This window comes from Sinohyriopsis cumingii, chromosome 1 (genome assembly GCF_028554795.1).
Source record: "Sinohyriopsis cumingii isolate HCF-2022 chromosome 1, ASM2855479v2, whole genome shotgun sequence".
Classification (NCBI taxonomy): Eukaryota; Metazoa; Mollusca; class Bivalvia; order Unionida; family Unionidae; genus Sinohyriopsis; species Sinohyriopsis cumingii.
In genome coordinates, this window is record NC_142961.1 from 133,599,832 (window position 1) to 133,624,361 (window position 24,530).

General features: G+C 33.9%; 1 protein-coding gene across 1 annotated transcript in view; it reads left to right on the top strand.

Moving 5' to 3' along the window:
- LOC149807887 (otoferlin-like) overlaps positions 1–24,530 on the top strand; it is a 480,268-nt gene that overhangs the window by 319,053 nt on the left and 136,685 nt on the right. Inside the window, exons 33-35 of the mRNA XM_089962251.1 lie at positions 984–1,091; positions 9,675–9,809; positions 16,789–16,932. Of these exons, the coding sequence (XP_089818377.1) occupies positions 984–1,091; positions 9,675–9,809; positions 16,789–16,932 (387 nt within the window). The remainder of the gene's footprint in view (positions 1–983; positions 1,092–9,674; positions 9,810–16,788; positions 16,933–24,530) is intronic.

Sequence of the window (24,530 nt, forward strand, 5' to 3'; positions counted from 1 at the left end):
AATACTAAAATCTGTGTTTTATTTTAAATGAATATGCCTGAAATTTTACTTTTAATAGGCATACAGAGTTCGTCAATTTAGAACTGACATCTTCATATTTAGAAAGGCAGATATTTTCTTGTCTCTTTAGCAGCAGGCCCTGGACCTACAATTTTTGCAATAAAGTGGAAGCAAATTTTCAGGAGTCAGTCATTTGGGAATTTTACATGATCTTTACAATGTTTCTCACGGGGACAAGACCAACTTTTGGCCTCTAGAGATCCCAAAAACTGCTTGTTAGGGGTTCTCTCCCTTGTCAGGAGTGGAATTTCTCACCCAAGATTATGAAACTTCTTTTCCTTGTTTTTGTGGATTATGAATACATGGAACCAGTCTTAAGGAAGACTTTGTAAAGAGTTTTATACTGCCAGTATGAATACAGTATTTGCAATTGGTAGCAATTTTGGCCTTTGTATGATCTTTCCTATCAACCAATGAAATGGTGAGATTGTAAAAAAAAAAAAAGGCAGCTGATACAGATGTGTGTTAGCAAATCGGATGTAGGTTCATTTTTTTTTATTTTATTACTAAATACAGACTTCGTGTTTTAGGCCAACAAGGATGGCCAGTTAGTTTACCCTTACATTAGGTTCTGAAGCGAAATGTAATTTCATAGCCTACTAAAGTTAGTTTACCCTTACATTAGGTTCTCAAGCGAAATGTAATTTCATAGCCTACTAAGAAACAGACTAAATGTGTAAATTTGAACTTGGTTCAAAAATCAGAAATATCACACTTGGGCCTGTCTGTCAAGTTCATTATAAATGGGTTTCTTTTGTATTTACAGTATTTTCTGTAGTGTATCTGCATGAAAGTAATTCAGAAGTTCATGGTTTGGAGTAGTTTGCAAACATTTTAATACTGTCATAGTCAGACTGTCACAGTTTCATGCAAGACTTTAGCCTTGCAAAATAAAGTAAAATGCTGGTACTGGTGTTATGCAGGGCGGTGTAAGAGCAGCAGTAACTGCAGTTACAGGTCTTGTAAATAAAGCATTCGTTACGGAGGAAGATGACGAGGATCAGACAGCAGACACCATGACTCAACTGAAGGTTATATCACAGGCTTTGGGAATTTTATATATCTACTATCTACTAGCCTTATTTTATGAATAAATCAAGCCTGTAGTTTTCTATTAGTAATTAACCTTCATTTACTAACCTTACACAGGACCATAGCCAGACCATATAGTATGTATCTGTGTACACATTACTAACCTTACACAGGACCATAGCCAGACCATATAGTATGTATCTGTGTACACATTACTAACCTTACACGGGACCATAGCCAGACCATATAGTATGTATCTGTGTACACATTACTAACCTTACACAGGAACATAGCCAGACCATATAGTATGTATCTTTGCACACTAACTTTGTAGCATGTTGTATCTTGTGTAACACAAACACCAAACCTGAAAAGAATAGACTTAAAATCTGCCATCTTATAATGCATGGACAGATTAGAGTATGTGCTGTCTTATACTGTATGGACAAATTAGGGTATGTGCTGTCTCATAATATATGGACAGATTAGAGTCTGTGCTGTCTTATACTGTATGGACAGATTAGGGTATGTGCTGTCTTATAATATATGGACGGATAAGGGTCTGTGCTGCATTGTAATATTGGGACAGGTTAGGGTCTGCCAGATGATCTCATTTGAATATAAGACCATTGCAGTAATATTTTAATTTTGTACACATTTTTGGAGTAATTTTATGATAGTATTTAGGAAAATGAAATATTACAGACTTTATCATGGTCATGTATAGATTATTGATTATTGATTTACAGGCTATTATGACCCTATGATTTTAAAAGAAGTGATAGAAAAGAGTGAGAACCAACAAGCTTTGTAAAATTCGACAAATAAAAAAAAATTCTCCTGAAATACAAAGTGAAAAATGTAAAAAGAACTTAAAGTATTGCAAAATAAGTCCCTAATAATTCTATAATTTCTAATACATGTCCTAAAGATTAAACTTCTCAACAAACATTAGTGGTATTATAAAATAACTCTAATGCTGGAAGTGTTAAATGCCTGTGGTAGCCTGTGTTGTAGTGATGTGCCAACATTCTTTTCTTGAATCAAAATAATACATTCCAAGAATATGGTCTTATTTGAAATTTCACATGAGAAGAATAACTTGAATTAAATAATTTGGGTAAATAAATTCCAGCTCAAATGAAATACTGGACCCGACAATAATACAACAGACTCAGATCTTACAGCACTAATAAATAAATTTTCCAATAAACAAGATTTTATACTCCTCTACTTGACCTAGGTCACAATTACCATTTTCTAACAAAAACTATTACATAATGGAACAATTTAATTCTGGAAGGTTCCAGTGTTTACAAGATAAAATCTTAGGTATAAATAGAAGCTCTGTTACTAAAATTACAATAAAAAACATGGTAAACACAATGTCCTTGACTCAGACAAAGATAATAATCCTAATAGTTAACCCATATTCATAGAGAAAATATTAGCGATGTATTAGTTGTTGACAGAATTCAAAAACATCAGTGATTCAGGTCAAGTAGAAAATGAACTTGATTTTGGACAAGGTCAAGTCTACAATACAATTATCCGTATCATATAATGAAATTAAAAAAAAGAAGCAAATTAAATATACATAACAAGGCTATTTTAGCAGTTTTCAATTTTGTACACTTTGTGAATATTTTGGACTTTGACAATTTTTTAAACAAATGCAAAAACCACATAAGAAATAAGGATGGCATACATGTATCTTTTTGTATTCATATATAGATGATCTGATTCGATTTTAAAGGCCGTTACAGTACTTTTTTGCTTGGAGAAATTTTAACCTTCAAAGCTGATGGCATTCTGTCTATTTTCTGTTATTTAGAATAGTTTGTGTATTAATAATAAGATTACTTTATATATTTAGCTCTTCTGGCCTTGTAACCTTTAAAAGTGAAAGTAATTTAAAGGGATATAACTCTGATTCTAATCCTGAGAGGAAATGATTTGTCACAGTGGTTACTTACCTTGATATAGTTTGACAGCTGCTGTGTATTACTTCAAACAGTACAGAATAATTTCAATAGAAAATACTTCTCTAAAGTAATTCCTTAAATATTTTTCACACTATTTTATTAATTTTTAAAAAATAAATTCTCTTTTAAGATGTAAAGAGAAAACCATTAAAATATTTGTACTTAAGACTGCTCTATTTAGAGGGATATCAACATATGTTTAGGATCATTAACATGATAATGAATATCTTGCAATTTATGCTCATACCTTTGACATATATATCAACCCTTCAAACCATATCTATTCTCAGTACAGTCATCCAACTTTTGATGATTGTTTTGTTTCGTCAAAAACCTTGTTAGTACAACTTAGCATTGATAATTTGAGGTCAAAAAATAAAATTTAATGTGTATGTTTATGCGTATATCTACATGGTCTTTTTTCACTCAGTCTTTTGGGTTTACAGTGGGGTTTATACATGTTCAACAAACATAAATCCATTCTAGCAATACATGGGAACTCCAGATGTTGTTTGTGAACAGAGTTTTGCATTGCAGGTTCCAGTTTTGTTTTCAATCAATAGGACACTACCCTTTATAAATCATTAGGTGATCATGGGGTTGTAATTAAAGGCAGGATCTATTATACAACTGAAATTTAAGTGGGGGGAGCAATTTCATTCTACATTTTTTTAAATATACCAGTAGAAGGGTTTAATGATGAAATTAACTTGAAATGATGAACAAGTTTCACAATCTCATTGGTTTTTTGCATCAAGATGTAATGAAATGTTTCTTTCCTCTTTTTGAATGGCCAATTGTATTGATATGGGGGATTTCACTGAAAGATTTCTTTTGATTCTAGTTCATCTATAGTGTAAATGGTGCCAACCTGATATTCAGAATGGCCCCCATTTCAAATGTCTTGAAAATCTCGAAGTTGCCATCACAACAGAATGGATAGTCTGATTGGTGTGGGATCTTCACTAAAGGACTTCTTATAATATCTAGTTGGTCTAAAAATGAAAACAGTGCAGACAGATCTGATGTCCCACATGGCTACCATGATAGTCCCACATGGCTACCATGATAGTCATCTTCAAAATCTTATTATTTCTATTTCTTCAAACTGGATGGTCATATCAGCATGGGGTTTCACTAAAAGACTTCCTGCGATATATATTTGGTCCTAAATGACAGCTGGTGCCAATCTGGTGTCCAGCATGGTCATCTTGAAAATATTGTTATCACTACTTCTCCTGAACTGATTGATGTAGCAACATGGGGTTTTTGACAAAAAGACATCTCATGGTACGAAGTTGGTCCTAAATGAAAATAAAGCTGATCAGACCGCCATTATGTCTGTCATGGTAGTCATCTTGAAAATCTAGTTTTATCTCCAGAATGGTTGGTCATATAAACACTAAAAAACTTACTGTGATATCTTGTTGGCCTGAAATAAAAATGGTGCAGGTCAGACCTCCAATATGACTAATGAACATGTAGAGATAACATCAGCATTTCCATCTATCTTTTCATTCCATGATTGTTTTCTATCCACTTTAAAACTTTAAAGTGCATATGAGATGAAACTTGGTACATGTATAATCATACTTCATCATTAGAAGGTGTGTCTTGTACAACATTGGGGATCTATCTACAAGCTCAAGGTCATCATTAGAATTGTGTCACATACACTGTTACGGGTTCAATCTTCATGGTAATTTTCATGGCCTTGTATTTTAAAGTTTTCCATTTCCTTTGTACTCTATAACTTTAAAGCCATTTGAGATTAATGAATGAAACTTGGCATAATTATGCATCATGATTAGAAGTTATGTCTTGTACCACACTGGGGATCAAATCTTCAAGGTCAAGGTCATACTTTAGTATTTTAAGATTTCCCTCCCACTTTCCATTACACATTATAGTTGAGGTTAAGAGATGATTTTTTTTTATACTTGTACATCCTCATCAGAAGCTGTCTTTTGTGCTACATTTGGGGCCCTATTTTCAAGGTCAAGGTCACAGCTCAATATTGTAAGTTTTTCAACAGTTTTCATTCTGCTCTATAATGTAAGAGCTGGTTAGAGATTAAGGAATGAAACTTGGTATACTTGTAGATTGTCATCAGAAGGAGTGTTGTCTTTCACCTTGGGGATTATGTCTTCAAGGTCCAGGTCACCAAATATTTTAAATTTTCCACTGTACTTTTCCATTCTGGTCAGTTTAGAGCTGTTAGAGATTAAGGAATGAAACTTGGTATACTTGTAGATTGTCATCAGAAGGAGTGTTGTCTTTCACCTTGGGGATTATGTCTTCAAGGTCCAGGTCACCAAATATTTTAAATTTTCCACTGTACTTTTCCATTCTAGTCAGTTTAGAGCTGTTAGAGATTAAGGGGTGAAACTTGGTATACTTGTAGATTGTCATCAGAAGGAGTGTTGTCTTTCACCTTGGGGATTATGTCTTCAAGGTCCAGGTCACCAAATATTTTAAATTTTCCACTGTACTTTTCCATTCTAGTCAGTTTAGAGCTGTTAGAGATTAAGGGGTGAAACTTGGTATACTTGTAGATTGTCATCAGAAGGAGTGTTGTCTGTCACCTTGGGGATTATGTCTTCAAGGTCCAGGTCACCAAATATTTTAAATTTTCCACTGTACTTTTCCATTCTATTCAGTTTAGAGCTGTTAGAGATTAAGGGGTGAAACTTGGTATACTTGTAGATTGTCATCAGAAGGAGTGTTGTCTTTCACCTTGGGGATTATGTCTTCAAGGTCCAGGTCACCAAATATTTTAAATTTTCCACTGTACTTTTCCATTCTAGTCAGTTTAGAGCTGTTAGAGATTAAGGGGTGAAACTTGGTATACTTGTAGATTGTCATCAGAAGGAGTGTTGTCTTTCACCTTGGGGATTATGTCTTCAAGGTCCAGGTCACCAAATATTTTAAATTTTCCACTGTACTTTTCCATTCTGGTCAGTTTAGAGCTGTTAGAGATTAAGGGGTGAAACTTGGTATACTTGTAGATTGTCATCAGAAGGAGTGTTGTCTTTCACCTTGGGGATTATGTCTTCAAGGTCCAGGTCACCAAATATTTTAAATTTTCCACTGTGCTTTTCCATTCTAGTCAGTTTAGAGCTGTTAGAGATTAAGTGGTAAAACTTGGTATATTTATATATCATTTTTAGAAGGTATGTTATGTACTGGAATGGAGGTCCCACCTTCATGGTCAAGGCCATGTGTCACAATTTTAAGTTTTCCATCACACTTCCCTTTTCACTCTTTAACTTTAGAAACCTTTCAGCATTAGGGAATGAAGCTTGGTATACTTAGAAAGTGTCTCATGCACTACATTGCAAGGTCAAGGTTAGGGATCATTATTTTCAGTTTTCCTTTCAAATATCCTTTCCTTGCTAAAAATGTAAGTCATTTGAGAACAAGAGATTAAATTTTATATACCTGTAAGTCACCATGAGCAGGTGTGATACATATCAAATTTGTGGGTTGTATCTTTGATGTCAAGGTCATGTGTTAGTGTCTTAATTTTCATATATTCTTTTTATTCAATGACATTAGAGTCACTTGAGATTAAGGAATAAAACTGGGGCCCCGAGTGGCCGAGTGGTCTAAAGCGCTCACCGTTACGGATCAGTGCCATCTCACCTCTGTCTGCGTGGGTTCGAGTCTCGGATTCGGCCAATGTGGATATGTGAGAAAGCTTGCCAGTAGCTTCTCGAGGGTCGGTGGTTCTTTCCGGGGATTTCCCGGTTTCTTCCTCCACCATTAATACTGGCTGCCATGTATAGCCTATCGCGTGCTGAAAAATGGCGTTAAACCCTACAACAACAACAACAAGGAATAAAACTAGCTATGTTTGTCATTGGGAAACTTATCTTCATGGTCAAGGTCGCATGTCAATATAGATCACATTTTAATATTTTTCCTTCTGCTCATGAGCTATAAAAGATAATGAAATTTGTACACTCTCTAGAAGGTCTCTTGCAATCCATATTTGGAGTCCTATTTTCAAGGTCAAGGTCACAGATGAATATTTCATAATTGCTTTTACTTCTGCTTTAAATGTTAAGAGTAGTTCGAGGTTCAGAGATGAACTTACATTTCTCTGTTTGATGGCAGTTTATGATCACGTTCAAGGCCAAGGTCACTGATCAATTTCTTCACTTTAATGCCTTTTGAGACATTGACATGAAAATTTTGTTATTTTCCATGTCCATCTAGTAATTATAGAGCACTGTCAATAGAATCACATCCAGGTTTCATCAATGTATACTTTTGGTCACCTCACCACAGTAGGCAGGGAACAAAAAAAGTCACTGAATTTGTTTTTGTTACTCCTTTTGATGAAACAGTCATATTGACATAGAGTTTTCACTAAAAGGTGTTTATTTGACTTCCATCATGATGACCACTACTTAATAGGATTCTGATGGATTTATGATCTGCAGTAATGAGAGGGAACAAAAACATTGATTGTTATGGATTTATGATATGCAAAAATAGGAACAAAAACAGTGATTGTTATGGATTTATGATATGCAAAAATAGGAACAAAAACAGTAATTGTTATGGATTTACGGTGTGTAGAAAGTAGAGGGAACAAAATGCAAACTAGCTGTCTTCAAAGATGGATAATTGTTTGTTTTCTTGGGCCTTTCAGTGTGTGGTTTGACAACAGTATCACCACAATTTTTGTATTCTGCATGAATTTACAGTATTTTCACTTCATACTAACACAAGATTAATTTTGTCAGCTCAGCTTGCTGTCATTTTAATTGCAGATAAAAAATGTTTTACCTTAAAGTAGTTGTTGAAATAAAAATAGCTTAGTTGCTTTGTTGCTATCAACTAATTTTCTGATTAATCAGTTATAACGCAATGCTCATGCAATGAACTGTATTCAGTTCTTTTTTTCTTTCACTCTCATACCTTGAAATGTATTACTAACAGCTTGAAAACTAATTTTGCATTTACTTTCATATTTTTTTTTTGTTGCTTTCACCATGATTGGAAAAATACACAGCTTACATGATTTGTTTATGATGAAATTCTAACTTTGTTAGATTTTTTAGAATAAAGTAACTGTGGCATATTTACAACACAGATTTTTTAGACTTAGTTTCCTGAGTTTTGGAAATCAGTTTTTATTATTTGGCTTTTGCAGTTGATTTTAAATAAGCACACAAAAAAATAAAAATGATCTTGAAGACAGTGAAAACTCAGTCTAAAGGTTTGATGATATTTAGTAACATTTATGTCATGTATCATTATTACATTATTATTGTATTACTACTTTACTGTTGTATTTTCATGAGTTTAGTGATCCACACTAAAGTTGCTGTTTAAATCAGATTGCTAGATTCAGAGCTAAATTTAATTCTGAAATCATGTCAGTGGATGAAACTCATAAACAACAACACTGAGAAACCCCATTTTCTTAAGTTTACAGTATGTATTTTAAGCTGTATGTAAAGTACACCTGTCAACAGAAAATGCCCCATCTCCTGAATGCCCATTATAGACAGGTGTCACTGAATATTTGTTCCCCCCCCCCCAGTGTATAACTGATTTTTTACATGTTCTGCATCAACTACACATTTTTCATTATTTTTGTGTTTTTAACAGGAAACTTGGGACAAAGCTCACACCAACCAGAGTTGATAGCTTACACAAACATCATTTATTGTCAAGTAAAGAATCGCCTCTTCTGCGTTTAACGGAAATCTAGAACGTTTTCGGTATTATTTTTTCTTTGACAAAAAGTATCTTCTACTTTGCATGAAATTTGCAAAATGAAGAGAATTGTACATATATTTCCAGACAGTACTACTAAATTACACATTTGTTACAAATCACTTAGTATGGCATCAGATGGTTTATGGTTGTTTAACATTCAAGATTTAAGCAGGTATCTTTGCTGTAGGATATATCATAATCTGCACAGTGAGTTACTTCACCTTAAATTCCTGGGACACCAATCTGAAGACTCTTGAGCCTTGCTACCAACAATCAGAAAAACACCTCAGAAGTACTACAGTGACCACCATTGCATATACATATAGCTAGTTTACCAGTTAACATCACACACCATCATAGTGTTCATTACCATGAGTTGACTGAGCTGACTTATTCCTGGCTGAAGCTTTCCCAAGTTTCTTTTCTTAAGCATGAACTCATTGGAGAACTGTGTTTATTGAAGTTGTGCAAATAATTCAACAAAGGTATTGTAGTACTTTTAACATGAGCCTGTTGTTTCTAGCATATCTAGCATTTCTGATTATCTCCCCCTTTTATGCTGTATCACTCCTTCAAACTGTTTCTGAGGTGGATTGTGGTGGAAAAACCATAAAGTGTTCTTATTACACAGGCACCACTTCCACTCTTTTCTTTTTCTTTTTGCATTAAGAGGAAACAAAAACAAAAAGAAAATAATTCTGTGTTAATTGTTTAAAAAAATGTGGAACCTACATTTGTAACAACGTTTTGCATGTATATTTTTCTGTGAACAGCAAAGTCAAATTATATTTGCTTATCAGCAACTTTGTGTTAGGAAGAATTGACAAGTTAGATTTTTTAAAATTTTGTTTTGTCATTCAGGTGTTTCCAAATGAACTTGAAAACCAGCCTGAATTCAGTGGTTTCAAGGACTGGCTTCACACATTTGAATTGTACAGGGGCAAAAACTTGGGCAATGAAATCACAGATGAAGGCAGAATTGTGGGCAAATTCAAGGTGGGTAATAATAATAATGATGATGATGATGAGTATTTAGTGATGAAGCTTGTTTGGCCAGCTGACCATTGTTCCATGATGCCTTCTACAATTGCATGTGTACATGTATATAATGTCCAGTTTTTACAAGATGAGGTGTATTTAGACAAGAAATGCTATTAAAAATTAGACAATTGATCTACTGCTACAACAAAATATGCACAAAAGCTTTAAAGATGAGTACATACAGGATTCATACAAAGATTAGTACACCTGTGTAAAACATTATAGGTCAGAACGTGAAATTGTTTTAAAGAATAGTAGTAATGAACTACAAACAATCATACAAATTATTGTTTCTATAGATGTTGACTAATGAGCTTTTTAAAACCTTTGCATGAGTCAGCTGACTTTGTATGGGCAGGTATGAAATTCCATAGTTAGGCTCCAGAAAAAGCAAACCTCTTTTTATAAAACTCTGAATTTGGTTTCAGTAAATATAAATTGTTTTTTTTTAGATGGATTACTTAGACAACAACTGTAAAGGTCACTGGCCACATATATTGTACAAACATGTGATATTATTATAGTCATAAAAAAGACACATTTGTTATGTATGCGCACCATAAAAATGCCTAATTAGACTTTAAAATCCGCTTTTTTAAATGAAATATATATTCGTCAATCTCCATAAACAATCGGTAGTTTCTGCGTGCCAAAAACAGATATGACATACATTTATCCCTTCTGTTCAGTCTAGCCATTCAAGTGTTTAATTCCCCACGTAAATGTTTGTGTGATATATCTTATGATCGTGCTTGTATACAGCAAATATGGTGCACTGTGTTGCATATGGATGTAACCAAAAGAGTGATGATGTCACAAAAGGGTTCTTTCTTTTTCTGAAAGACCCTGTTTACCAGAAAAAAAAGTGGATTGAAGCTGTGGGATCAAATAGGGTGAGGGACGGGAAAGTTGTATCATTTATGCCGGGTTATAGTCAATTTGGCCCAAACTTGGCTGAAATAAAGACATGTTGTCCCAACTTGAAAGACAGTTCGGCCCAACTCAAATGGCAATTCGGCCCAACTTAACAGTAGTTTGAACAAGTTCTTTTTCTTCCAACAACAGGTAGGTACTATGTAAGATATATAATTTATGTAGGACAAAATGTTTTTGAAAGTTTGTATAGGTTGTAAAATTGTATAGGTTAAAGGAAGAAAATTTCATAAACTTAAACAAATTAAACTATCTTTATATTCTTTAAAAGAAAATAATCATACTTCGTAACGTACATGTAAATGAGAGAAAACACAAACTCACATATCATGCTCATTCTAAATAAAATATTTATATCCATTTATTTTTTATGCTAAATAAATATATGCATCTGCACAACGACATTCTCAATTTAAGTGTTCAGTCAAATTATCAATATTGATTTATAAAACAATAAGACTTAACATAATATTCTACATAATAAATATACATTTTTCTGAGAGTAGCGTACATGAGATATTATAACAAATATATTTAATTTTAGGCTTCAGGTTGTAACACTGCTGCATATAATACACACTTTGTTACACATGAGAGAGACAGACAGACAGACAGACAGAGACAGATAGATAGACAGACAGATAGAGCATTTTGCCAGTGTTTTGCAAAGTAAAGCTCTTGCCAGTTAATTTTATTTGTTTGTTTTTATTTTTTTCAAGTTGATGTCTTAGTGTGTGCATGCATAAACTGAAAGCTTGTCATTAGTAGTCAATATCGTCAATCATACTTACTCCATTATTCCATACAAATAAGAAAGAAAATAATTTTGTGTTGAATTTATGCCCCCTCCAGCACGATACAATAAATTAGATAAAGAAACACTTATCTGAAATTAAAATTAAAGAAAATAACTTTGCATTGTTATCATTTATTCCTTCTTTTTTCATCATGCGAAATTTATTAAAGAAAAAATATATCCACAAACTCCATATATGTTGTGTGTATTGCTTATGTCATATAACAAAATCGCAAAACTGACCTGATTGCTTGAAGGCACCTGCCATTCATGCATGATAAGTTATAAGATACAAAATGGCCAAGATTATATTGTATCCAGGTTAACTATATGACGGTATTTTGCCAAAAAAAATCATTATTTTAAAATACATTTGCTGTGAGTGCAAATGATAATCTCTTCACTAGCATGGGTTACAAAAATATTATTAAAGTAAGTTATTGCTGTGTATACTTTTGACCCAGCAATCATAAATTATGGTTACATATGGTAAACATATAGAAGCCTGGGTGATGAATAAACACAACTGGCAGTAAGCAATAAACTCCTTACTTAAATTTACTGACATGATATCAGATACAAAGGTTATTTTATTACAAAGCAAGCCAACCCCAGAAACTGATTTTGGATTATTTTAAGTGTGCCAATTTTTGGGGTGAAATCGGCTGGCATAAGGAAGCCAACTTTGGTTCCTTTGGATTCTTTTAAGTGTGCCGATTTCTTTTTTTGTGTGCTAAGTCGACCTGTATTAATGGGGATTGTAAAAATAAATTGAAACAGTGGACAAGTTTTGAAAGTGACGCAATTGATTAAGGCTGAACGGTAAATTAGTTCTCAATAGTTACATCTAAATGTTCCCTATCTTTTGGGGATAAATGTGCATCATTTCCAGTTGGCATCCTCTATAGATGGGAAATCGTATCTAAGGGAAGTAACAACATTGTATACTTTTTTGAGTAATTCAATTATTATTTCATCTTTACACTTGATAAATTTTTTTTGTTCTTTTTGTTGGAGTATAATTACTTTTAATCATGTAATACATATCTGATATAAAAAGAAAAATGTTAGAGTATGGTCGGTGACCTTTAAATAATCAGGGAATCAAATTTCAATTAAGATATAAATATTGGCATAGATTAATTGTTTTTGATTAATTGCTTTAACAAGTACTTAAATTTTAAGTACATGGCATAGTATAAATATCATCATTTATCTGAGATTGTTGTAACATGGCTTTTTGATTGTAACATGACTGTTTGTGCCAGAATTGACTGTCATATGAGCTCAGTTGACCATTTGCTAACTTAAAATGTCAGACATAGGAAATAAAGTGCCCATAATTATCTGAATCAGTTGTTTAGTCATAATCTTTTGCCAATTGTTTAAACTTTATAGCCACAGAGAACAATATAATGAAGGTGTGAAGGCTTACTAATCTCCAGAAGTTATGAAAACCTTACAGTTGAATGACTTCCCTTGGGTATGTAAAATTTCTGTAACTTTGTCTCTATTCACATAAAATAGCTGTCATTTAAAGCGTGTAATGTAATTAAAACCACAAATGATAGCTGACCCAGATTACAGTACCAAGGGGGAACAACTTTATGTTATTACATTATTTGCAAAACTAAAGTAAATTTCAGCTTACCCTGAAGAAAGAACATCCTTGCTGAATATTTATTTTAAAAAAACAGCAGATCCTTAGATGATCAAATGGAACACAGTAAAGTCAAAATCCATGAATAATAAGCAGTAAAAAAAATTAAAAACAATTATTATTAATTTTGCATGATTTAAAATGCAATGTGGGCAAATAAATGATTTATGTTGCTTCACAACCGATGTTTCACAGCAAAATAAAAGGTGTGTCCAGTGTTGGCAATTGTTACATTGTACCTATTTAACAATCACAAGATTAACACAACCCCTAAGTGTTGGTGGGTTGTAACACGTACAGCAGTTTGAAGGTCCATCCCAAGACATAGGCAAGCTGTCTTGACTGTCATCGAAATTATCATCAGAATCATCTACATAATATGCAAAGTGACCTGGTTGAGTAGAAGAAGGGATTTTAGTCATAGACAATTTTGTTCAAAATCTCAGAGGCTGCAGTACAAGCACTTTTTGGGAAAGGAATGTTTTTCTGACACTCTAATTCTACAGTTAAAGACTTCACAGATGGGGGACCCAAGTGGCAGAGTGGTCTAAAGCACTCACCATTATGGATCACTGCCTTCTCACCTCTGTCTGCGTGTGTTCAAGTCTCGGGCTTGGCCACTGTGAGTACATGAGAAAGCTTGCCAGTAGCTTCTTGTGGGTCAGTTTATACTAGCCACCATGTATAGCCTATCATGTGCTGAAAATTGGTATTAAACCCTACAACAACAACAGCAACAATAACTACTTCACAGAGGAGGTGGGTGAGTTTTGTATACTCTTAGAAGTCACAGTTGTAGAATTTTTAAAAAACATTTTTAACATTTTTGTCATCTTTAGACGCTGATGCATTCTTCTTCTTTGTTAGACTACCACAAAGGAAAGGTGGAACAGATTCCTTTCTGTGCTTTTGGACAAAATTTGTCATGGTTCTCTTCTTGAATAAATCACTTAGATCTTCATCTTTCTCTTGTCTTTTGGCTTTCATAAAAACATGTTTAGAGTAGTGATGAGTTGTTGGTTGAGAGGTTTCTAGAATCTTTTTTTTTATTTGGACTGACATCGTTCTCTACAAGGTAAATGGCTGATGGTGCTACATGCGAATCTAAAATTTTCCTTTTTGAAAATCAATAAATTCCAGATTTTCCAAAAAGAAGAAGTTAAATTTTCTGGAGACACCGCTTTCAAGTATGGTTTGTTGGTAAATTTTACAATATCATACTTTGTTGCTTGTCAGTCATGGTTCTTCTGCAAGAACAACTGACATTCTCTATTGTATTTGGATTCTAAAGGTCCAAAAATATCACCATCTAGAGTTGTATTGGACAAGACAAAAAGAATCACATTAGTTTTCTTCAACAAGTGTTAAAGATATATGTGATTCATACACTATGAGGGTTGGATGTCCGATATTTCCATCAGCTATTCCACTGTGCTTGGCAAAGTGTTTGGTGATGTAATTCTGAAATATGATTGAGTTGGACCAGCCACTATGATCAGACATCTCACCAACAGATCCAGGAAGAAAACCTAAAAGTTAACCATTCCACTTTTTCCAGGGAATGTAAAAAGTATGGCAGGATATGGTTTCCAGTGCTATTGCCACACTCAGTGATGCCACAGTTTGTGACAGTATCCATGACAGATGCAAGACCTGGAGGGGAATGGTCAATGTTGATTCCAGTTTATCAATGTTAGTTAACCTCTCTGGCCTGTCTCTTAAATTGTTAGCTGCATGGATGGATGACAGCTTCTTAAAATACTGGTTTAGTACTACCCTTGAAGCACATTTGCTTGAATAGTTTCTGGGGTTTTGCAAACTGCAAATCTTGCCACCTACGCCTAAAACCCATAAAGCCAGCAATCACTCAAAGATCTCACACTCAGATCTTCCTTTCCATAAGAAGCTGCATAGTCTGAAGCAAAGTACTATACAGTATCCATCTCCAATCTCAGCCATACATTTGAGATGACAAGTACTATACAGTATCCATCTCCAATCTCAGCCATACACTTGAGATGACAAAGTACTATACAGTATCCATCTCCAATCTCAGCCTACACTTGAGATGACAAAGTACTATACAGTATCCATCTCCAATCTCAGCCATACACTTGAGATGACAAAGTACTATACAGTATCCATCTCCAATCTCAGCCATACACTTGAGATGACAAAGTACTATACAGTATCCATCTCCAATTTCAGCCATACACTTGAGATGACAAAGTACTATACAGTATCCATCCCATCTCCAATCTCAGCCATACATTTGAGATGACAAAGTACTATACAGTATCCATCTCCAATCTCAGCCTACACTTGAGATGACAAAGTACTATACAGTATCCATCTCCAATCTCAGCCATACACTTGAGATGACAAAGTACTATACAGTATCCATCTCCAATCTCAGCCATACACTTGAAATGATGTGCCAGTTGATGCTCTTCATAGAAAATTCTCTCTTGACCTGGGTTGGCATTGAAGGATGCATTTCCTCTAGTTCCATCTCCTAGGGTAGACTTGGGCAAGTGAAAATGCCTAGTAGCATCATGCCTTCACTGGTTGTATTTAATGCACTCTGTAATATATATATATATATATATATATATATATATATATATATATATATATATATATATATATATATATATATATATATTCAAACCAAATACATTTGTGTAAAGACCATACATTTTGTCAAGGAAAAAAAAAGATGAATATGTCAATATATATGATTCTGAAGTATTGGTTATGAACGAAGTATCAAAGCGTTTGTTACTTGGTGCCTTTGTTTGGCCTTTGTTATATTACTGACTAGGAATGATGTGTGATTATTACGTTTTTGTTATCTGGCACATTTATTGCAACATTTTATTGATTTAAATGACTGTGATTTTTAATTGACTTTTGCATGTCAGGTGATAAGAATAATATTATTGGGCTAATTTTCTAAGGCAGACCACACAAATCATATCAAACATTACAACAAATTAAATGTTGTAATAAAACTATATATGTATGTGCCTGTCTGTCTGTCGGTATCAATGGATGGATGGACAGACAGATGGATGGGTGGGTGGGCGAATGGATGGACAGATGGATGGATGGATGTTACGTAAATAAAACTGAGGAAAAGTTATCTTATTAATTACTTTCATATTTATGTTGGATCATTAACTGTGTTTTGTCAGTTTTGGTCTTTCATGGCTGTCACATCAGGGTCTATGTTATCTGCAGCTGAACTTGAATTATACGTGAGTATTTATGGTACACAAAATGGTGTAATGACCTATAAGTGAGTATTTATGGTATACAACATGTAGTAATGACCTATAAGTGTGTATTTATGGTACACAACATCATTTAATATTACAATTACAATTTAGGAAAATTGTGAACTTGACCAAATTTTTAACTGTCTTTGGTTAAGTTTTTGGGCTTGACAAAGCTAGCCTGAATCATCATTCCTGTCTCAGTAATTTTTCAAGTATGATTACTTTCATAACAGTACACAAAATTCACTTATTGTTTTCTTTCAGGGATCTCTGAAGATCTACAAAATTCCTCTACCAGATGATATTGAAGACAAAACTATCACTGGTGGTGACCCTGCATATGGCTTGTTTCAAGGTCTCCCAGGCAACGACCCAATCAAGGTCCTTGTCAGAGTATATGTTGTCAAGGTAAATTTTCAATAATTTAAACTTCTAGGTAACTCATTTTTGACTGGCCTCTACGATGTAGATTAGGCTATTGTATGGCCTTCTGATGTTGGTGTCAACATTGTCATCAGTGTCAGCATTGTCATCACTGTCAGCATTGGCATCAATGTCAACATTGCCATCAGTGTCAGCATTGTCATCAGTGTTAACATTGACATAAGTGTCAGCATTGATATTAGTGTCAACATTGGCATCACTGTCTGCATTGTCATCAATGTCAACATTGTCATCACTGTCAGCATTGATATCAGTGTCAACATTGACAGCAGTACCAGCATTGACACAGTTGTCAACATTGGCATCAGTGTCAAAATTGGCATCAACTTCAACATTGACATCATTGTCAGTATTGATATCAGTGTCAACATTGACATTAGTGTCCATACAAATGAAAGCATATACATATGTAAAGCCTGACTACATGGCAACCAGTTTCTTCATAATACCTGCCCGATGGTGGGAAGGGGATGCTTACTTTTTACATACATGTACATTAAATGTACATTTTTAGTTATGGTTTTGAGTTTAGCTGAGTTTTTTGTGTGCTTCCTGCATATATTATAGTATCATTTAATTTGATGAGTCTCAACTTACGTGATTTTGTAAATAAGAAAGACATTGCCATGGGTACTTATTTTCATAGGTATAACTGTGTTAATAATTACATATTTGTAAGTATTTAATTTCACTGAATAACCTCTACAAATAACCCAAATAAATTATACAAAAAGGCAAAAGTATGACAACAACAAACAACAGTTGCTTCAGTGGTTAAAATAATACCACCACCTGTATGAGCACAATCAAATAACTTACACTCAACATAGAAGGAAGCCAAAGCATCCAACAACACTGAGCTGATCCATTATCAAGGTACATTATCTCTTCCTAAAATCAGTGTCCATAAAGTTACACTATCTGAACACAGTGGCTTAAGAGTAGTAAAAATTCACCTTAGAGCAGAGTCAGTTTTGAATTATGGGGTCATTCCACATGTGAACAAAACGTGAAAAGCTGCCCCTCTGCTCAGTGCAGTTAGCAAGCAATGTCAACATTGATGTGCTTAGAGCCCATCAAATTTCAAAGACTCTAACTTGAAAACAACGGAATTACTCCTTTGTTTTGGCTAACTTCAGCCACAAGACTTTACTTAAAACCTTGTCAATCAAGCTGGTTCATGCTGATTGGATAATTATGGCTTTCACAGAATTGTGTAAAAGATCAGATGAGATTAGCTGTGCCTTTGTGAATGATGGACTTGTTTGATTCAACAATTTCAGGATTTTTTATGCAACAGACATTTGTGTGTACTAGCTAACATGGTCATGTGATGTTGATTTATAAGTTTTGTCTAAAATTAAGTGAAGTGTGAGTTTCATGACTCTACCATAATTCGTGTATAGACAGATACATTGTGTCCCATTAACTTTGTGGTAATTAGTGTATATACAGATATAGTGTCCCATTAACTCTGTGGCAATTGGTGTATATACAATGTTCCATTAACTCTGGTAATTAGTATATATACAGTGTCCAATTAACACTGTGGTAATTAATGTATATACAGTGTTCCATAAACTCTCTGGTAATTAGTTTATATAGAGTCCCATTAACTCTGTGGTAATTAGTGTGTATACAATGTTCCATAATACTCTGTGGTAATTAGTGTATATACAGTGTTCCATTAGTAACTGTTCCTCAAGCAATAGTGTTAGTATTTTACAGTCATGTTGTTCATTCGGAGTAAGCTTGCATGGATAAAATGAGACATGCTATCATGAAAATTAAGTTTTTTTAATAACAGTTTCACTTGAATGAAGAATTGGTTTGAATAAGTATTAAATTATATATATATATATATATATATATATATATATATATATATATATATATATATATATATATATATATATATATATATATATATATACATATATATATACATGTATATATATACATGTATATATATACATGTATATATACATGTATATATATACATGTATATATATATATATATATATATATATATATATATATATATATATATATATATATATATATATATATATATATATATAAAATTCTTTGTCATTCTCTTCTTAAAATGTTATGTTATGTATAACTATATTATGTGTATTATTTTCAGACTAATAATAGCTTTGTAAGGGTTATTTAGTTAATGACATTTTAAATACTAATTTTCCCCAATGATCATCGTACTGCAAAAATGAGTCATGCATGTATCAAGTGCATAGATTCATTCATAAAGCTCCAAGTTTGAGCTGTACTAGTTTAGGTAAGCATTATGTGCTCTGATTTCAGGACAGACATTCTTAGCAGTACATACAGTCTTGGAAGTTATTCATTGAGAGGAATTCATTTATTTAATCATTTGTTAAAATTATAGTGTTAGAAATATTTCAGATTAATTGGAATAATATTTCTTAAGGAAATACTGTGAACTCATTAAAGGACATTAGGAGATTATATCATAGTTATTCTTCTGTAGTGCTGATGCATCAGTACATTACTGCCCATCATCAAGAATAACTAGGAGCTATACTTTTGGACTTGACAGAACTATTTAGGACTTTAGGATTTTATTCACCATACTGTAACTTATTTATAATTTTTTAATTTGTGTTTTAGGGAAATAAATTTTATTTTAAATTATGCAAAATTTGTTACTTTTTTTAAGACCATAAAGTCATATCAGTTGAAATATACCAAACACTTGTAAAAGCTATTAATTTTGCCAGTACTGTTCATAAAATTGCTAACAATATGCATCTCAAATAGTATCACATCCTCACAACATGATAACTCATTGTGACCTATATTTAATTTTCCACTGGCTTTGCTTAGAGCTCATGACTACATTGTTCTCACATGCGATATACATACTATTGTTCCATGGGTCCAGATACTTGGTGAGGGGATGCATATTGATAAGTACAACTCCCTCCTGTGATAAGTGGTCTATGTAATCTGTGTTTCTTGCATCTTTGACTTGTAGTTCTTTTTATATTTGAAGTTTAATTATTGGATGTTATTTATGTTAAAATCATGAAATTTTATTATAGGATGCAGTTCTTCTGTTGTGTATATTTAATTTGTATTGTCCAATGGGCCTTTGTCCTTAAGTGAGGGTAAAAGTTTGGGCCTACATGATTAATGTAGGGTAAACATGTTTACTTGGTTTTGAGTTCTAGACACAACTTTGATTCTGACCTTAGAAAATTCCAGATACAAATTATGTTTACAGTTTGATGGAAATTTCCATTAAGGTGACCATCCTCCTGGTCCTTTTATTGGTATCTTAGGTTTTATAATAAAGTTGTTTATATTTGAATTGGTCATTCCTATCTTAACATCGGAAGTGGAATCAGATTTTTTAATTGTATTCAGTTTTAATTTGACAGGATTTATTTATTTAAATAAATCTTTGGAATTACAATATGCTCATTGGTCATTTTCAGACTAAATCACTGTTTTGGAATCATTGTGAATTCATTCAAGGATATTTTGGATTATATCAGTGTGATACATTAAGACTATTTGCACATCAAAATATTCCAAACGATTAGCACATCAGCATATTCAAGACTGGAATTCATTCAGAACACCACACATGTTAATTCAGAATGTCACTGTGACCTATATTGTATGCATTACCAACATAGGTTAAGTATTTGTGTTTACCTCATGACCACATAGAGTTTTTCATGTTAAATATATCCTAGACAGAAGGTCCTTTCTAACCTGTGCCATTGGAAGTAAGAATAAACATGTTTATTCAGTAGTAAACATTCCATATTAGTGATACATTGTGATTGGTTTGGATAGAAATTAGATGAGTGGACTGCATGTATTTCATATGCTGTGGTTTTATCAGTGATAACAAAATGTATAAATCATGCTTCTCCTATTAATGATCATACTGGTTGTCACTCCATAATGATCATACTGGCTGTCATTCCATAATGATCAATACTAGATGTCACTCCATAATGATCATGCTGGCTGTCACTCCATAATGATCATACTGGCTGTCACTCCATAATGATCATACTGCCTGCCATTCCATAATGATCATACTAGCTGTCACTCCATGATGATCATACTGGCTGTTGCTCCATAATGATCATACTGGCTGTCATTCCATAATGATCATACTGGCTGTTACTTTATAATGATCATACTGCCTGCCACTCCATAATGATCATACTAGTTGTCATTCCATAATGATCATACTGGCTATCATTCCATAATGATCATACTGGCTGTCACTCCATAATGATCATGCTGGCTGTAACTCCATGATGATCATACTGCCTGCCACTCTGTAATGATCATACTAGTTGTCACTCCATAATGATCATACTGGCTGTCACTCCATAATGATCATACTGCCTGCCACTACATAATGATCATATGAGCTGTCACTCTGTAATGATCATACTGGCTGTCATTCCATAATAATCATACTGGCTGTCACTTCATAATGATCATAATGGCTGTCACTCTATAATGATCATGATCATTCTGGCTGTCACTCCAAAATGAATGTACTGGCTGTCACTTCATAATGATCATACTGCCTGCCACTCCATAATGATCATACTGGCTGTCACTCCATAATGATCATACTGACTGTCACTCCATAATGATCATACTGGCTGTCACTCCATAAGGATCATACTGACTGTCACTCCATAATGATCATACTGCCTGCCACTCCATAATGATCATACTGGCTGTCACTCCATAATTATCATACTGTCCACCACTCCATAATGATCAAACTAGCTGTCACTCCATAAGGATCATACTGGCTGTCATTCCATAATGATCATACTGCCTGCCACTCCATAATGATCATACTAGCTGTCACTCCATAAGGATCATACTAGCTATCATTCCATAATGATCAATACTAGATGCCATTCCATAATGATCATACTGGCTGTCACTCCATAATGATCATACTAGCTGTCACTCCATAAGGATCTTACTAGCTGTCACTCCATAAGGATCATGCTGGCTGTGGCTGTCATTCCATAAGGATCATGCTGGCTGCTACTTAAAGGTTACTGAACACACACAGCTTTTGCCCAGTAACATCTGGCTTCCTGGGATGGACAATGATAATAGCTTATGAAGTAGATTCTTAGAACAGTTATTTCCTAAAAAAGTAAAACAAAATTAATCTCTCAGTTGTATCAACTCATTATTGTCCCACTAGTTTGATATGATAGAAAAGAATTTTTTGGTGTGTTATTATGTCTTTTATACCCAGTCACTGGGGCCAGCATTTCATCATCACTATATGTTAGAGTTTATTTTCTGCATGATAATTAACATTTATAGTGTCTGTTGGTTCTCATTTTTATCACAATTTATAATAGCATCAAGTTCAAGGTGGATGCATTAGGTGGGCTTTACTCTTTGAGGTGACACAGATAATTTTTAGGAACCCACTTTTCTGGTTGGCTGCAACCAGGGGTGTCTGAAATCCAGTGTGTTATGTGATCTTGAACAATTAATTGAAAGTTTTGAATCCAAATTTATCAATACTTTTGTAAGAGTGCGGTTGCTTGTGGTGGGAGAAATTGTACTGGGAACCGATTGAAACAAGACAAAACTGGTATTAATTAAATTATGAAGCTTACATCAGTGAAAAATTGAGACATAACAGTGTTATCAACATGTTGTTAAGATTTTTATTGAAGTTTTTCATATGCATATATCTTAGTAAACCTCTGATAGACTCTTGCCATACATACATGAATCATTTTGAAGCTAAGACAATTCATTTCCTGACACACACTGACTCACATCTTGGACTTTGGGGTCAAGGTCATAGTCAAATATATAATTCACATTCAGTTTTGGGTTGAATTTGTTTCATTTGATTATATTTAGTAAACTCCCATTATGGATTTTGTTCATACTTGGAATGAATCATTATGAAGCTTAGACTGTTCATTCTGTAACATGCTACCTTCCACCTTTGGCTCTGGGGTCAAGGTCATAGTAAATTTCTAAGGCTATGCTTACAATTTTTCATTTGCTGATATTTCATAGAGCCCGTAATGGATTTTGTTTGTTCTTAGAATGGCTCATTATGAATCTAAGACAGCTTATTCTTTAACACACACACTTGTTCTTTTGACCTTGGGATTTAAGTCATATTTTGCAAATCTTGTGTTGAGGGTTTAACAAAAGGTTTTTCTGTTGCTTTTATTTCTCAGACCTATTTATAGATTTTATTCATGCTCTGAATAAATTAGTGTGCTTTGGATTAAACACTATGAAGCTAAGACAGTTCATTCTGTTACATGCTTACTTGCCCATATGACCTTGGGGTCAAGGTCACACATTTTACAGTGCATTGATTGTGTGCTCAGTGGACAAGCCCTTGTTTTTAAGTATCCTCCTGTACTGATATTTGACCTTTTGCTGTATTCCTCTCCCAAACCAGATGTAAATTAAATCCATGTTCACAGTAAAATCTATAATGGTTCACACTGTAATTCACCATGGTTCACAATGGAATCCTGGTTAGAGCATCCATCTCAGATGTGGGAGGTCATGAGTTTGAACCCTGGCAGAGTCATACCAAAGACTTCTGAAAATGGTATTAGCAGCTGCCTCACTTGGCACTCAGCATTAAGATGTTAGTGTTAGGACTGGTTGGCCTGGTGTCAGGATAATGTAAATCAGCGGGACATGATGCTAAATGGTTGCATTATGATGCCCTAGTGCTAAACAACACTATAAACTGCCACATTGCAGACATCATAGTGATATGACTAAAATTGTTAAAACTATGTTAAAAATCCTAATCACACACATGCACACACACACACACAATACATACACACACACACACAATACATACACACACACACACACACACACACACACACACACACACACACACACACACACACACATACAGGCCCTAGGATGTATTGGGCCCAAGGCAGCAAGTGATGAGCATGGGGCCCCAAGCAAAAAAATTACATTGCCTGAAAGCATGGGGCCCAAGGTGGTTGCCTTGTTTGCCTTGCTCTAGGGCCAGGCCTGCACACACACACACTGAAATCCACTTTGGTTCACAGTGAAATCCTTCTAGGTTTACAATGAATGCCACAATAATTCACCCCAAATTGTATTCAGGTTCATACATTTTAGTTAGAACCATTAGAAGTCTGGCAGAGTAATTATGGAAATCATCTGATCGTGACATTTGAGAACACTTGTTCTACACTTTGCTTTGCTAACAAAATGGTGTGATGCTATTGTCTCAGTTTACAATACTTTTTGCATGGAAATAGCATATTGAACAATACATTACACGGTGAAATAACTTTCTATTATAGGTGCCAATATTCATTCATTTGATTTCTAAACATGATTTTTGAAATCCAACCAAGATCTCTTTGTGAAGATAATTAGACTTCAGACCCCATCTTCAAATTTAAATATTGACAAAAATCTCATTCTTTGCAAATCATTGAAAATGTACATGCCTTTGAAAATGATGGTTTATG